The sequence below is a fragment of the Nylanderia fulva genome, unplaced genomic scaffold (assembly GCF_048542155.1).
Source record: "Nylanderia fulva isolate GAGA-0341 unplaced genomic scaffold, ASM4854215v1 Scaffold10, whole genome shotgun sequence".
NCBI lineage: Eukaryota > Metazoa > Arthropoda > Insecta > Hymenoptera > Formicidae > Nylanderia > Nylanderia fulva.
In genome coordinates, this window is record NW_028189193.1 from 762,717 (window position 1) to 778,823 (window position 16,107).

A 16,107-nucleotide genomic window follows, 5' to 3' on the forward strand; every position below is an offset into this window, starting at 1 on the left:
CGGATGTAGTTAGAGGAGAAAGAGGATACTATGCACCCAGAGGAATGGGAAAGCAAATTCTTGTCTCATTATTTCTCTTCAACGCGATAAAGAGGGAATAGATAATTATTGAACAATAATATATATATATATATATATATATATATGTTTATATATGTGTCTATGTATTGTGATATAAACTATATTGTCTGCTATTCTGTAAAATCAGAGATTCAACAATTTTTTCTACTTTGCTTAAAATTATTTTATCAATTATATATCATTTTGAAGTATAACGCTATTTCTGTGTGACGGTATTTTTAGGAGAATGCGGGATGCTTGAACAATCAAAATTGAGATACTTCTCGCATTTTCCCTTAACATATATTAAGTGTGGTGTAAATCAAAGAGCGGAGAAAAATCGTCGCAGTAGCGCGAAATGACCTTCGTCCGAGCAGCGGCCGACGATCTGTCCACAAATCATCGACGGACATTCGCCAAACTGTAATCAGTGTTCATTAGCCTGGCCAAGCCGCGATTCTACGGGGCTTCTCCCGTGGGGGGATCTTTTCAATAACTCTTGGTCGGCGGTAATTGGTGGCGGACGATATCTCTCGTAGCTCCACTCCTCGCCTTTTCTTACTCGGGGGGGTCCTCCACAATGTCGTATATAACAATATCCCCGGCTGTCCGGACCTGACCGCTATAGATAGAGAAACATTAAGTGTCTAGGACACGCACCCACACAGACATTCAGACTAGCACATCGTGCAGAAACGACGAGCAACCGACGTAGGTATACGTCCTGTGACGCACGTCGACAACGATCGACCACGACGACGATATTTGAAAGAGAAGGAAGGACGGAGCTTGTGTCGCTATCACATTGGCTGCCGATGCCCTTCTTTCATTCCATGTCTTACAGATACCTTCGCCAGTCGTTCTCATGTTTGTTCGATTAAGTAATCTCGCAGAGAAAATTCGTTATATTAAGTAAAATTACAGAATTACGTATACTTAAAATAATTTTCTTCAAGTATCCCTCGAAATATATCGAGCTTTTATGTGAATAATATGAATAATTTTTTAATTTTAATAGCGTTATTTGTGGTTGTCCTTATATACGAGATCTAATTATATATATATATCTTTATTATTAAAGATCAATTTGAAAAGCCGATTGTATCGAAATAAAAACAATGAATACACGGATACAAATGGCATAGATTTGAGAACCACTGATATAAAAGCAACGGATCGAAAGGGGGTAGTTGAACCGGGGATTGAACGGACGCACATTGGGTCATAAACGTTTATATTGCGCTCAGTGCGCCAGTAATGCCGATATTGGCAAGTTATTGGTTCCCTCCTCGGATACGGAATCACCTTTCGGTATCAGCAAGACCGCCGCAAACCGTAGCGTATCTTCGTTAATCCGGGAAAGTATCGCCCGGAGTATGGAGCGCAGAAAGTTTAATTGGAAATATCGGGGAAACCGAAAGTGCCGGAGAACAGTGTTGGCAGCGGGTGTCCTGAACTGGCGCATTAAACAAGGCCACTTCGTAGGCAATCATATCCGTATTATCGAAACACTTTTTTAACACTTTTCACGTAACATTAATTAAAAAATTGAAATACATGTGGTATTTACACGCGTTTAATACAATTCTTTTTATTCAGATATTTTAAGAAAAGCATACTATATTTTAACAAACAAATTATAATATATAAATTTATATTCTTTTATATTAAATTATTATCTTCTTAAGCATCTAATCATTAATTTATATATACTATCTAATATCTGTATTTAACCAACGACTTTGAGAATATTATTTAGAATAAATATTTAGCATCTCTTTTTCACGTACAAAAAATAACATGGCAAAGCTCTTTGGAAGGCATATCAAAAGCTGGAAGGAATTTTCTTTCCGACGATACTTGCTAGACCCAATCAACTGATATCGCGAGCTTAAGCTTTCCAAGAGCCGCAACTCCTGATACGGCGGTAGTTCGACGATGGTTAGGCGGCTTGATCACGAGTTAGTGGTTCGAGATGGCAGTGAGGCTAGGATAGACTGTGGAAGAGAAAGAGAAGGCCAAGCCGACTTTATGTCGGGACGTAAGCCGGTTATAGGCACTGCCGATGTTATTTGATGGCCAAATGCACTTCACCGACGCGGGGTGACCTAACGTTGCCCATCCTCTGTCCTAGCCGATCTCTATCGTCCGGCTAGTATTTTCCAGACCACCTCCATCCTAATCTCCCCCACTATCAGCGCGCGAAGGTGAAGAAAACCTCGGTAGATCTCACGTAGAAACATAGGATATTGAACGTCTCGTATCATCCGTTTTAGAATTAATATTCAGAAATATTTGTATACCCCTGTGGAAAAATATCTCCATGTAGAAGTTGTAATATTTACGTGCAAATATATATATATATATGAACGCTTTGTACTACAAAAAAATATTAATCGCTAGATTTAACGAGTGACCGAGATGGATTTTTCTCCTTTTTGGTTTACCACAAACGAGAAGTGACCGAGATGGATTCTTCTCCTTTTTGGTTTACCACAAACGAGAAGCGACCGGGGGAAATGGCAAGGCTTTCCGCGCGCGAATATTAAAGAGCCATCGATAGTCGAGCATCGCGCAAAGGTACAAGAAACGACGCCAGCAGCAATAGGAGGGCAGACAAAGGGAGGCAGAGAAAAGGGAGATCCACCACCTCCATCTACCTCTTCTCTCCGGCCTGACTCGCGCTCGGGCGAGCATAAAACGCGCCGCGCGCATTTCCCACCCCCACGCATTAATACCTAACCGCGCCCGCAAAACTTAATGAATTCTTTAGCGAGATCAAAAAGAACTCCGGTCGGGCCGATACGACGAGCGGCGGGAGAGCGCGGTTGTTCTCTCCATTTTTTCTTTCTTTTTTTTAAGCACGGGGAGCGAAATTGAACGGCGATATTCCCGGTACGCTTTAACGATGACGTACACCTCCCGACCTCCCTTACTGCATCCCCTATATTCTCCATTTCTCTTAACGAGGCACGTTTTACCAAATTCTACATCTTACTCCGCCTTTGCCTGACGCGACAAGGCGTTGATGCATTATGCTTTGTTCCATTGAGCTGAAAAATGCACTCTAGAATCAATGTCCAAATATTTGACAACCATTATATGCATAGCTATTAAATTGTTAAAAGAAATTTCAATTAACAATGAGGGAGAGAGTTGAAAAAGAAAAAGAATTTAAATATATAATGTAAAGAAATTTGACATCTTTTCAATTAAGATTTGTGATAATAAAATTCATGGGGTTGAATTTATTAGATTTATTAAATTATTTAGCATTCTCACCCATGAAAATAAATTTATTTTAATAAATAATCATAACAAGAAATTAATACAACATACTTTTTCATTTATTTAGCTTTATTCCATATGTCAAAATTCAGACGAACGATTATAATCATAGATAACATTCCACAATTTAAAATTCAGACGGACAATTCATTTAGCAAAGTCTACAAGATTTATAAGACAGTGATATGTTAAGATAGTCGTCGCGCGAGAAGCGAGAAAAGAGAGAGAGTCGAAAGAGACAGCCACATGCCTTCGGTAAGCTCCTGGTATTCAAGAGAGAACGCACCACCTTGGTACCGGCTGAATTGCTCGCGACTGCATGTCTTAGGGTGATTGGGAGTTATGACTCCTAAACCGTACTCCTGGGCGTCGGAAGGACTTGACACAGGTCAGATACCGCCTCGTAAAATGTTATGAGAATTAATGTCAACCCCCACCCCTTGCCATCCACCCTCCGCAGCCACCCTATTCTTCGCCCTCGTCCGAGCGTTTCCTCCGCCGACACCGACGACATCGTCGGCGCGATGTCCTTTCGGTATTAGCCAATTTCGTCGTTACGGTGACCACAATTTTTGCGGCTAATGGAAAAGTCGATACCCGATTGCCCTCGGCATCGGCCATTAAGACGCGATCGGCCAATCGTCGGTTAAGATTCATCCGAATGCTGATCAATCGTCAAGTTATTGAGCACTTGGTAATTCGTATGTGACTTTTATGTAACTTATTTGCGAGATGCTCGTAAGTAAGTGATTGATCGATTTATGCGAAGTTAATATAGTCTTTATCTTCTAAATGTTTCATTGACATCGCGCGTATCTCTGTTTAATGAAAAAATTTGATTTTACGTATTTAAATATAAATGTATAACTTAACACGTGTCTCGTACATTTTTTCGGCAATAGACGATCGGATGAAACTGAACCATCACGAAATACCACATTTTATAAGTTATATGAAACGCCTGCAACTGAAATCAAATGCGCGTTTATATAATTTGACGTATATGCACGGAATTATCGGATACTGTTAAAGATTTCATTCCAGTTAATTATCGAGATCAAATTTAATTAACTTCGTGTGTCGTGATGCTGCCGGCATATACCGGATAAATAGAAATTTCCGTACTTCTCTTCTCTCTAATTTCTCTCATATGTGAATTCGAACAGTCGAACGTGTGTTCCTCTCTCATAGCCACACATCAATGTCGACAGGAACCACGGTACTAATTATTATTTCTTTCTTTTTCAATCGAAATCTGTCATAGCGGACGCTATACAGTCACGCGTGCAACGCACTTTGCGTTTAATATCAACAGACTGCATCGCGCACCGAATTATAACCGGAACCTTTCAAAATGACGTACTTCCTGGATTTAACGAGCTGCATTACACGAGCAGACACAGAAAGAGAGAAAGAGAGTTTCACCGAAAACTTTATTAATTATTAATTTAGTCATAAGAATGGCTATGAGAAATTATGCAATTTTAATTACGAATACTATCTTCTTTAGTTTAATCAGTTACATTTGCATAAACAAAAAGAACAATAAATTAAAAGAGTATGTTTTGCGAATATGTTTTAGTTTTGCTATATGTATAAAAAAATATATATTATTATCAACTAAATTTTTTTTATTTGTTAATTACAGTATTAATTATAATATTTCTGTTTTTGAGCAATTACATTCTTTAACATTTAAATTGCTAGAAAAAAATAAATTAGTAAAATAATTTTGTTTTACCTTATACAGGTACATATATATATTCATTATTTCTGATCAAAACATATGCATTAACAAAAATTAATTTTCGCTGCAAATAATTGATAAAATAAATGACCACTCTTTCTCTTTCCAAATAAACATATACAGTCTGCTTAAATGATTTCCGCGAAATCGAAACGTCCACAACGTTGACAATATGCGACGATATAGAATTGCATAGACGAACACTCGTGGATAAAATGTGGCCTCATAAAGACGCTATACATCGGCAATCGCTGGATGAGTGGCCTCTTCCGGTCGCCCACCAGCGTTCCACGCTGTGTGTATACATTAGCCGGCGGTGTTGCTGCCGTCAGTTTAGACGATGATTTAGTAGAGGCATTGATTGGGTCGATCAGAGGCCATATCATCTCATTTAAGGCCTTCCATCATCGGTGCCACTATTTATAGAGCGCAGCTATCGCGCTCTCGTCCGCCGCTCGACGCGGCGACGCGATGATCGAATCAATTTTCGTCCGCGTTCCTTTCGCGAGATTTCGCGCACACGCGCACACGACATCCCGTGTAAATGCCGGTCGTAACACCGATTGGAAGATTGCACGGAAGTCTTCGTCTTCGCGGGAGAGAGAGAGAGAGAGAGAGAGACCACCGCGTCCTTTTCAATATCGCCTACGCTATTCATACGCTTGAGTCCCAGTCGTTAATCGACGCGGACGGTCGACGCAAACATGTCGTTTAGTATAGCGCATCATCGCATGCACGCTCGCATCTTTTGAGTGGCATTAATTTTAGACGGAATAATAATGAGGGAGAGAAAGAGGGAGAAAGAGAGAGAGAAAGAGGTCAAAAACTGTCTGGTCACTGTTCTCGTCTATGATACAAGAACACGAATGGATGCTGATATTTGCGCAGTACGGCTATAATAAGCATGTCGACAAAAATAACAGTTCTATGTGAAAAATGCCACAAATTACATTCTTTTTTCTCCCCCTCTTATTTTATCGTTTAGAGAGCAGTATTGCGATACACGAGCAAGCGAAAAGGAAGCGTTAGATATTTTTAAAATAAATCTAATAAAAATATAACGCGGTGTGTATAAAATTTGTAAAAATGTGTATATATGTGGGAGTGTGCTTTGGATAAAGATCCATCTCTCTCCCCCCTGTCTGCCTCATTCCTCTTTATAAAAGAAGACTATGTATCGTGAAACGTCAGAATTCACAAAAACGGGAGCTGTTACGCGAATGACGCGTATCCTGTGTTCGCGATTTCCGAGTTACGTAAAATTCATACGAAGAAGAGACCAGCGGCGGATGATGTGATTTGTTGCGCGAGAAACGCAGTGTAAAAGACCGCTACGCATGTAATTACGAAAAACATAAATTCTTACGCTTCGTATCATAATTAAAATGAATGTTTGAAATGTAACACTGCGATATCATTGAATTATCCATCCTCTGCCGTTTCCACAAGGGCTCTTATGCTAATTTAATTCTTCTCTGAAAACCAGATTCGGGAAACATTCGTGAAAAGCGTGCTTGTTAATAATACGCACGATGGAGCAATTATATATTCCATATGAGCGAAAGAATATTTTCATATGTTTAGAAATGGTGGGCATCTTTTTAACGTGAAATACATAAAAATGCGTAATAGGAAAAAATTTAATTATCATTAAAGTATGAATTATATTAGCATTAATTAATTATCTCTATGTATAAAAAATTATATCTATGTTATTTATACATGTAACATAATTAATGTATAATAATGTATGATATGTTTTTGTTGGAATAATAAAAATATATATATATATATTTTTTTATTACAATGAATAACATACACTCGCGTATGTCTAACATAAATACATATATATTAAAGTAAGTAGACAAATGCAAAATGTTGATTGATCCTCGAGACTTGAAGATAAAATATCCTAAAGGTAAACATTGAGATTGAACAACCCTTTCTGCGCCAATTAATTAGTACATTTAGCGAGAGATCGATGGCGAAGCCCTTCGGAATCGTCGGTGAGGAGAAAAAGTTCAAACGATCATGGCAAAGCGATGTGGTCGGGCTATGGAGAGGAGAAAAGGGTGTCGCGAGAGGGAGCAGAGCGAGCAATTTAATTAGTATAATAACAAAGGAGTCGAGAGGCTATCGGTATCGGTGACGTAATATTTTTTTTATTGAACCGTCATACAGAGGCGGGAGTATACAAATCGTCTCTCTCCTTTTGTCCTTCATCGGTTTCCTCTTCCTCTTTCGCAGCATTTCTCGCCAGCTTCGATATTTTCGAATTAGCGTGGCAATGATTTTTCACGGTGAGACAAAGCGTTCCTCGGCCGGCGGTCCACATTTTAATCAATATATACGCGTTTCTGGAGCGCCGCACCGCGAGAGCCCTTCTCTATTGTGCCCCCTCGGCTTTGGATCTCGATAAAAATTAATATTAGAACCCGTGTTTCTTCGCACAGAAAATATGCCGCGCACCCTTCATGTAATAGAAGGGATTGTTCCTATATTGGCTCTCACGTATCAGTGCCAGATCGACCGGTCTGTAATATCGTCGTTCATTGATGGTCGCTGAGGAATTATTCGAATCGGTTCTTTGATGTTGACTTAGTCGATTTTTCTCGTGCACAAAGAGTTTCTGCTATATTACACGCTATGTCTCATAGTTCGTATATAACCCTTGAAATATATCTGCATATAAATATGTTGCACGAGAGCGCTACTTTTTTATAAATATATCAAGAGTAAGAAGATTGGAAAAAGAAAAAAACAATAGAGTTTCTTTATTTATGTAATAATGTGTAATAACATTTACATCTAGCTAAATCCGAAATGATTTTCCCGAAAGGATGGAAAATCGACGTCTTTTCACCGATAACCGCCGTTTATTCTCATTGTTCGTGAAGAGCGTAATCGCGATTTCGATTAATCTCCGAACCGGTTGTAAGAGCCGACACGAGATTGTCTTCCCTTGTAAGAGCGGTGTGGAAGGGACTCGATATTCCAAGCTCGTCGCTCAGGTTTTCCGACGCGGAATTATTCCGAGGGGTGGCGGCGCGAATTAAGGCTTCTTGCGGCATAAAAAATCTGTGTAATCAATTATCGAACCTTTTACCCCATATTTCACGGCCAATGAGTCGCCACCCCCGCCGGCGCCTTTAAGCGAGACTTACCGACCCTCTCCCTCGACACTTTTTAGCTGCGATCCTTGGTCCTTCCTTTTCGCGGCCTCACCCTTATCTTCTTTCTGCTCCTCCGTTGGCTCTTCGGAGAGGAGAGGGATAGCCCAGTCTTTGTTTGAGATATCAAATATTTATTTTCTTAAATAACGCAAAAACTCGGTAAGGGGCGGATCGCCAGCATTTTTTACCTTAATAAATTATCAGCGATTATTGGCCGCGTTTGTCTAAGCAAAGCGATTTCTCCTTTCTCTTTTCTCTTTCCGTAAAAGATTTCGTACTCTCTTCCTCTTGCGATTAAGTCAGTCGCGATCGATTTATCTGCCTGAGATAAATACGCGTTGGAGTGCATTATAAAAATTTTATATCCACGTATTAAAATATTAAGATGATAAGCTCCTTCGTAAAAAAATTGAGTAGAAGAAATTTTATCGTGATAAATGTATGTTATATATGTTCTGATTAAGTAAATTATATAAAAAAAAAATTAAAAGACATTTCATATAAAACAGCGAAATTTAAGTTTGCTAGAAGAAATTAATTTCACAGACAAGTTTACTATTTTTTGATTATCATGCGTGGGCGAATTAATATGGAAACGAAACGTGTATACCGATGTATTTTTCAAGTCACTTGGAAGAAATTTTCAAGTCTCTAATATCTCAAAGTTTATTAATTATTTACGAAGCACAGTCATGCATTGTTTGGCTGCTCGAGAAAGTCTCATCGAAGTGCAAACGAGTGCACGTTACATAAAAGGTAACAGCGAGAATGAGAAAGCTTAGAACATAGCATTGATGTATATATAGTTAATATAAGCGAGTAAAACTCAAAGGACATATGTCTTCGTAACGAATTCTTGTTCGCGCGTACATAAACGCATATTATAATATGTAGACGCGCAACGGTAAAATAAACAACAAAGATATTCGAGGGTAAAATAGAAAGACTCTCTCAAATAATGTACATATATACTCGCTACTTTTAATTAAATTAATATTAAAGACTAACATTAAAATTTTCTCTCTCTCTCTCTCAATTAATATTATAATTTTAATTATTATAATAGTTTGGTTATTTATATAGACACAGAAATATTTATTACATACAGATTTGTTAAAATTTGAAAGCACTCTTATATCTCAAGCATACTTAATCGGAATTAATCGGTCGTCATAATTGATCATAAGGATTCCCCGTTTTCTTTGCCTTTGTTTTATACCAACTTGATCCCCATCTTTTGAAAGGTTTTTGTTCAGGGCAGTGCAAAGTAAGCACGAAAACAAACGTTATGACCCCAACTGAGGAGGAGAGAAGAAACAGCGGTACGCGTGTACAACATATATATATATATATATGCGCATACGCATGCGGTCTGGGAAAACAAGCTCCAAAGTGCCAGATGAAAACTGTGGAAAAACTCGGCGCTGCGTATATAGAATGCCCTGCGTTTCGCCGCGAGCGGATTTTCCTACGGGAGGGTTGAAGTGCTGCTCCGCGGGGGAAGGATAGCGAGCAGGGTCGACAACATAGACGGCGACGAGGACGATAGAGGGGCTAAAGTCACTTCTAATGGCATTGTGCGCGTTCAAACAAACACACGGAATGCTTAGTAGTTTCGAAAATTATGGAGAAGTCTCTGCCCTAGCTGCTCACTTTTCTCCATTTTCCTTTTCCTCCTCTTGTTTTTCGGTTAGGCGTATAAGTATGAGAAGAGTTAACATAATTAGACTAGAATAGTTATAGATTATTATATTTTGAAAACTTAATGTTATTAAAATATATGTAACAAAATTTTATCTTAGAATGTAACATCTCTCTCAAGAAGAAAGAAAGAAAAAGATGTGAAAAAATTTAGTAAATCTTTAAAAAATATTAATTAACTTTCCTTCTATTTATTCTATTTTTTTTCTTGTACTTAATTTAGAAGTTATCGATAAGTTTTCATATGCAATACTTATCAAAAATCATATATACATCTCGTTCTTTGCGTCTACTATTGTACACAAAGCACCGTCATATATAGACTTTTCATTAATGCCTGAATGAATAAATGCCACCGTGCCCCTCCCCTGAATTCTTAATGCAGCAAGCTCGCTGAAAGTACTCCCGGGCCTTCAAAATATCTTTAAGAAGTTTAAAGTCTTCCCTCGATAGCATGTAAATATTGTATGTAAAGCGCGACATCAAAGAGATTCTTCTACGGTATAATGCCTTAAATTTCGGCACAAGGAGAGATTAAACAACAACGTAAGGAGATAAACAATCTTAAAATGTCTATCATAAAAATTTGTGCGAAGAATTAATTCTCTATTAAGAAAATCCTATATCTGCGATTAAAAAAAGATATATGTATATAAATCAAATAAAATATGCATATTTGTAACAAAATATTCTGTATTAATTGAAAAAAAATTAATAAAAATGAGAGACACAGAAATATATAAATATGCTAGCTATGTCCAAAATGTAAATTCAGCCATATTATTCACAATAATTATTTTTGACATATTCTGTATATTTTTAAATTATTTCTACAAGTATTTGGATAATAATTGAAATAATAATTAAAATATATCACACAGTATAGAAAAGATTACTGACAGAGAGAACGGTGAAGAGAGGACATCGTTCGTCTAGTAAGAACCGAGTTCGACGCTCGCCAAAGAGACCGCAGAATCTGTACTGGCCTCTCTACGAGGACATTCCTGGAAACTTTGTTACATTTTTGGTCAAGTCCGCATACGCGATACGCGTTGAACGAGTAAGTGGATCAAAGGGATACAGGAGAATTCCGAGATGACAGAAAGAAAAGAGAGAGAAAGAGGTGCACGCTGGAAATTGGCAGACTCTCCTATTGCTCTATCTTTGAGTGCTCTGTCGAGCTTTCTTTCGATGCCACGGCGGAAAAACCTTTCCAAAGTTCTTCAGGATATCATGAACAAAGAGAATATGGAGCGAGTGTGGCCTCTAGAGGAGTGAAAAAGTAGATCGGAATCGGTAAAGCGAAATATTTAGCGTCAAAGCTAAAGCCGTGGATTGTACATGGTAAACATGACGATGATGGTACATGTATTTCTTATGAGGAAACTGAATTGTGCGCTACGTCTAGTAGAGAAAGAAGAAAACAGAAAATAAGAGAGAAAGAAAGGCAAAAAGAAAAAGCGAGAGGTTCCAACATGAGTCACTCACGTTAAAATCGCGTTTAAAACAAAGCTTGCCGTTGGCAAATTAAGAACGATATTTTAACGCTCGACTTAATTGCATTAAATTACAAGAGAGTGAGAAAGAGAGTGAACGATCAAGAGAACTATGAAAAAATGTATATGACTTGATATGATGTACGAATGAAACTAAAAGGACCGAGAAGTGGTTTCTGAGGATGATGATTCTGCTATTTCATTATATCGACTATAAGCGATTACGCGTAGAAAACGTGTATTTGACAAATATTCAAAACTTAGCACTTAGAGCACATGAAAAAATGCATAATATAAATGATTTCGGAGAAATGTACAATATATGAAAAAAATGCGAAAAGCGTATGTTTGTTTTATAATGTAAGTTGAAACAGTTTTATATATTTGGAAAAAATCTGAGTTATTTTTATGTCATAATTTTATATAATATAAAGAAAAATGACATAATGTGTTTACAAGGTTGTTCAATGTTGATGATCATAATAATGTTATATGTATATGTCGTGTATAACATAATTAACTAAATTATAATAATATAATAGTTCACATTATTAAATAGAACAGTAATAATAGTAATGTAACATAAATAACAAATGAAATCAGTACACATATATATATATCGTTTATAATGCACATTAATCGTATACTTTAATTACGAAAGCATACAGTGCATTTATTTAATGTATAATAATTTGCAATAGATCAAGAAAATTGCAAATACATATATAATCCGTAATTAATAAATTATATATATACGTATATATGTATATGATATATATTATATATATTATGTATATAATTTATAAATTATATACTAAAGAATTATATATTACAATATATATATATATATATATATTCACAAAAATTATACGAAAATTTGTATTATAAATTAGAATTTAACACAAGACTATGTCTTTTTGTAAAATACATCGTATTTTACTTAATAATATTCGTAACGCGCGTTAATAGATAATAGATACACATCTATGCATATATGTTTCATCTAACAAATATCAAAAGTAAATTCTCTAAGTTTTACGAATTACATCATTAGTTTTGCAAACTAAACTTTCACCCGAAGTTAAATCCTGAGTTTTATGAACTTCCTCCTCAACGGAAACTGAATTCTCAATTTTGCAAATTATATTCCCAGCGGGGATTGAACTCTCAGTCTTACAAACAACTGTACTTGCCAAAGCGTTCGATATTTCGCGATGCGTCCATTGGTGATTTGCCAGCGTGAGAATGCTTTTGAAATACTTGCCGCATTTCACGCAGTAAAGATTATACTTCTCGTGACTCTTCCGATGCTTGTTGAGCAGATCCTTACGCGTGAATGTCTTGCTGCACATCGTACAGGCAAACTTGTTGGGATTCACGTGCAGCACGTTATGCCTCGTCAAGTTGTCCATCCTCGTATACTTCTTAGTACAAATGTCACAGGTGAACTTGGTCCTCTCAGAATGACATCTCTGATGATACTTGAGGTATCTCTTCTCGGCGAAAGTTTTTTTACAGGCGCAGCAGGTGATCTGGTTGTTATCGTTCTTTTTTACATCCGTATGATTTGTCAATTCCTCGCACGTCGCGAACTCTTCTTTGCAGAAAAGACAGACAAACTTCTTGCTGTTTTTATTCTGTATATTTTTCAAAAAGTCTGGATCGGTCATAATTTTGTAGAGAAAAGAATCTTTCAGTTTATCTTCTGGCTCGGTGGAGGTATCCGACGTAATATCAGCGCGATTGGAGGAATCTTTTGTTGACAGATCCAGGACCTCCACGTTATTGTTGTCGTTGGTGAGCGATATAGTGGTGGATGAGGACAAAGTCACTTCATTGCTCAAACTAGTAAACGCCATAATTGGAATCAGAATATTTGAAGATGGTGCGTACGCCTGTCAAATATAATATTTCAAAAATTTAATAAACAGGCGACATAAAAAAATATTATTTGTATTCTTATAATTATGTACATACAGAATGTGTATACAAAAATTTTTAAATAATTTAATTGCAGAAATAGATTTTTCTAATAAATGTTGAAAGAAATACTTTATAGTTAATTCTTATTTGATTATTTATATATTAATTATACATTTTATTGTGCATAGACTTATAATTATGCAAAATATAGCACAATCTCATGAAAATTGAAACGCTAAATAATAAATATTATTATATTGCTTATTTACCTTATATGAATCTTCTATCGCATCCGATGAATCATAATCTTTTTCAGCATCCGTACTTTCTTCATCTAAAAGGTTTTCTGTTGCAGATGTAACCTTAGTATTACTTTCGAGTGTTCTGTGTCTTGGAACTGCTTTAATTCTCATATTTTTGCTGTAATATTTGTTAATAAAACATACAATTAATATAATAACTTTAAATAAAACTGACATTCTTGTAAATTAAATAACCAATATAATAACAATAAATACGAAATGGATTTAAATAAACTTAATAAATAGATACAAATTTGAGATTATTCTAAATTCAGAAATATATGCAATAATTTATAAATAACATTAATTTATACGTACTTTTATATTAATAATAATCACAGATGATCACTAATCGGAGCTATTTTAATCTTCTTGTTATTTTAATTGAAAATGCAAACGCGTAACACTTTTGGTACTCTTTCACTGATTCGTATAATCTTTGCGGCGTGATACATACTACACGAAATATTGATCGCGACTGACAAGACTTATCGCATTTAACTTCGAATTTGCCGTCGCTCAACTGACCTCGGTGCGACTTTGACGATCGGCACGACAACAAAAACCTTAGCGGAGTCGCAGGAATGAGTTTGCAAACATACATATAGCTTCATATTCATGGAAATAGGTTATTACGGAGGCTACTTTCTTCAGAGTGTTGTGCTTTATTTCGTAGGAACACGAGTTGTATATTTATGTACAAATATGTACCTATATTTACTGATACAAAAATTTCGTCATTTCCTCACAAATAAAAATTGCAATAATAATAATAATAATAATAATGCGTATAAAGATTTAATATATAAAGCACATTGTAATGAAAAAGCATATTTGCAAATTTATTCAATGACTGTTTACTATAATTTTATATATATAATTATAGTTGAATAATTATTTTACACAAAATACTAAGTTATAGTGAAACATGTAATATTAATTATTCAATACAATTGACATCTAAGAAATATAGTAGGCATCGAGTATCAAATATCAATTATTTTCTATTCACTACTAATTCTTTCAACTATGTGATACATATGTATACGCTGATTATACATAGGTGAAAAAAAAACAGAACGAATATTTTCTTCTTTTAGATTTAGATATATTGTTATAATGTATTTCATTTACTTTGCGAAAAAAGAGAATAGCCACGCCTGAAGAACTGACTATATCGACATGATATTAAAAAAGAAGGCACAGAAATGAAATAAAAAAGCGAAGATAAAAAAGGAAATGCGAAGGGGTCAAGCATAAAATTGGCAAAAAAAATGTTCCACTGTTTGATACGATGTATCTATAGCCATTCTTGTACAACCCCAGTCGTTAATACGACATAAGGAGGATCCAGGGCTAAAGCGCGAGGGTGAAACGAGGATTTTTAATTGTAGTTCGTCCGATATAACCCCGCTCGACCCGTCGGTATTGTCATACCCGAGCGGCGCTTTTCTTTATTTCCCCAGTGGCTGGATGAGGTTATACATTTTTTTTTAAACTACGGCAATGCCTCCGTCTTCTTATTAGCAAAGCTAATTGGAAATACAAATGGTTATTCACGGTAAGAAGGAGAAGGTTGTGCCGAAGAGTGACTGCGGGGTAGCGGCAGGAGTTTGTAGATATATCTAGAGAGTGAGAGAAAGAGAGAGAGAGAAAAAGAAAGAGCAACCGGGGTGAAAGAGGAGGTGGTGGTACACTTCTGCGTATTAAGGTTGTATTTGCTCCGGATAATTAGGACTTTTTCCCGGCCAATTCCCGGATGAATAATTGATTTTGCTGCTCCCTGTGCTGCCTGCCTGGACGCGCCTGTCGCTCTTGGAACTCTTCGAATGACAATCATCCGGAGAAAAATACGAATCTTTGCGATGAAATATTCAATATCTTGCACAGTATTATGCATTGAGAAGAACGCAAAATGAGGCATTTTTTTTCGAATAACGTACAATAGTAGTAATAGCGATAATTTGAATCTGTGTTTTGAAGATCATTCAACTAATATATTATTTTTGAAATGTTGAAGAGTAGTATACTTTAACAAATGTCAATATTTAATAATATAGAAAAATAATGTTCCATAGAAAATTCTAAATTTATAAAAAATAAAGAGTTTCGTTAGGAAAAAACACTATTTAAAGAACAATATCGATCAAAAATGCAAGATTTATTCTCTTATTCTGATTTTTGACAGATCGTGATAAGAAAGGAGCGATAAATCAACGAATATTTTTCACTCTTCTTCAATTATGTTTAACGGAAGGTTTTTCCACAATTTTGTTAGCAACGTGAAAGCCGTCGAACGTCTCTCACGAGACATTTTGACACCCAGTACATCACGCCCATCCCCTTCATCTAGTTATATTACGTATACAATATCTGTGTATCGAAGCTAGTTGATCCTGGTAGGTCCCCTTCCTCGA

At 36.2% G+C, this 16,107-nt stretch overlaps 1 protein-coding gene across 1 annotated transcript; it reads right to left on the reverse strand.

The window, feature by feature from the left end:
* Positions 1–12,329: 12,329 nt before the first annotated feature.
* LOC114941003 (uncharacterized) lies at positions 12,330–14,213 on the reverse strand. The gene is made up of 3 exons (XM_029315820.2): positions 14,009–14,213; positions 13,658–13,808; positions 12,330–13,360 (listed from the first exon to the last, which is right to left on the reverse strand). The coding sequence occupies exons 2-3, from the start codon at positions 13,799–13,801 to the stop codon at positions 12,494–12,496; spliced, it is 1,011 nt and encodes a 336-aa protein (XP_029171653.1). The 5' UTR covers positions 13,802–13,808; positions 14,009–14,213; the 3' UTR covers positions 12,330–12,493.
* Between the last annotated feature and the right edge of the window lie 1,894 nt (positions 14,214–16,107).

Bases quoted from the DNA above. Each gene is read 5' to 3' on its own strand.
- LOC114941003 (XM_029315820.2), bottom strand. From the start codon at position 13,801: ATGAGAATTAAAGCAGTTCCAAGACACAGAACACTCGAAAGTAATACT. The intron at 13,361-13,657 runs GTAAATAAGCAA...TATATTTGACAG, and splicing joins CGATAGAAGATTCATATAAG to GCGTACGCACCATCTTCAAA.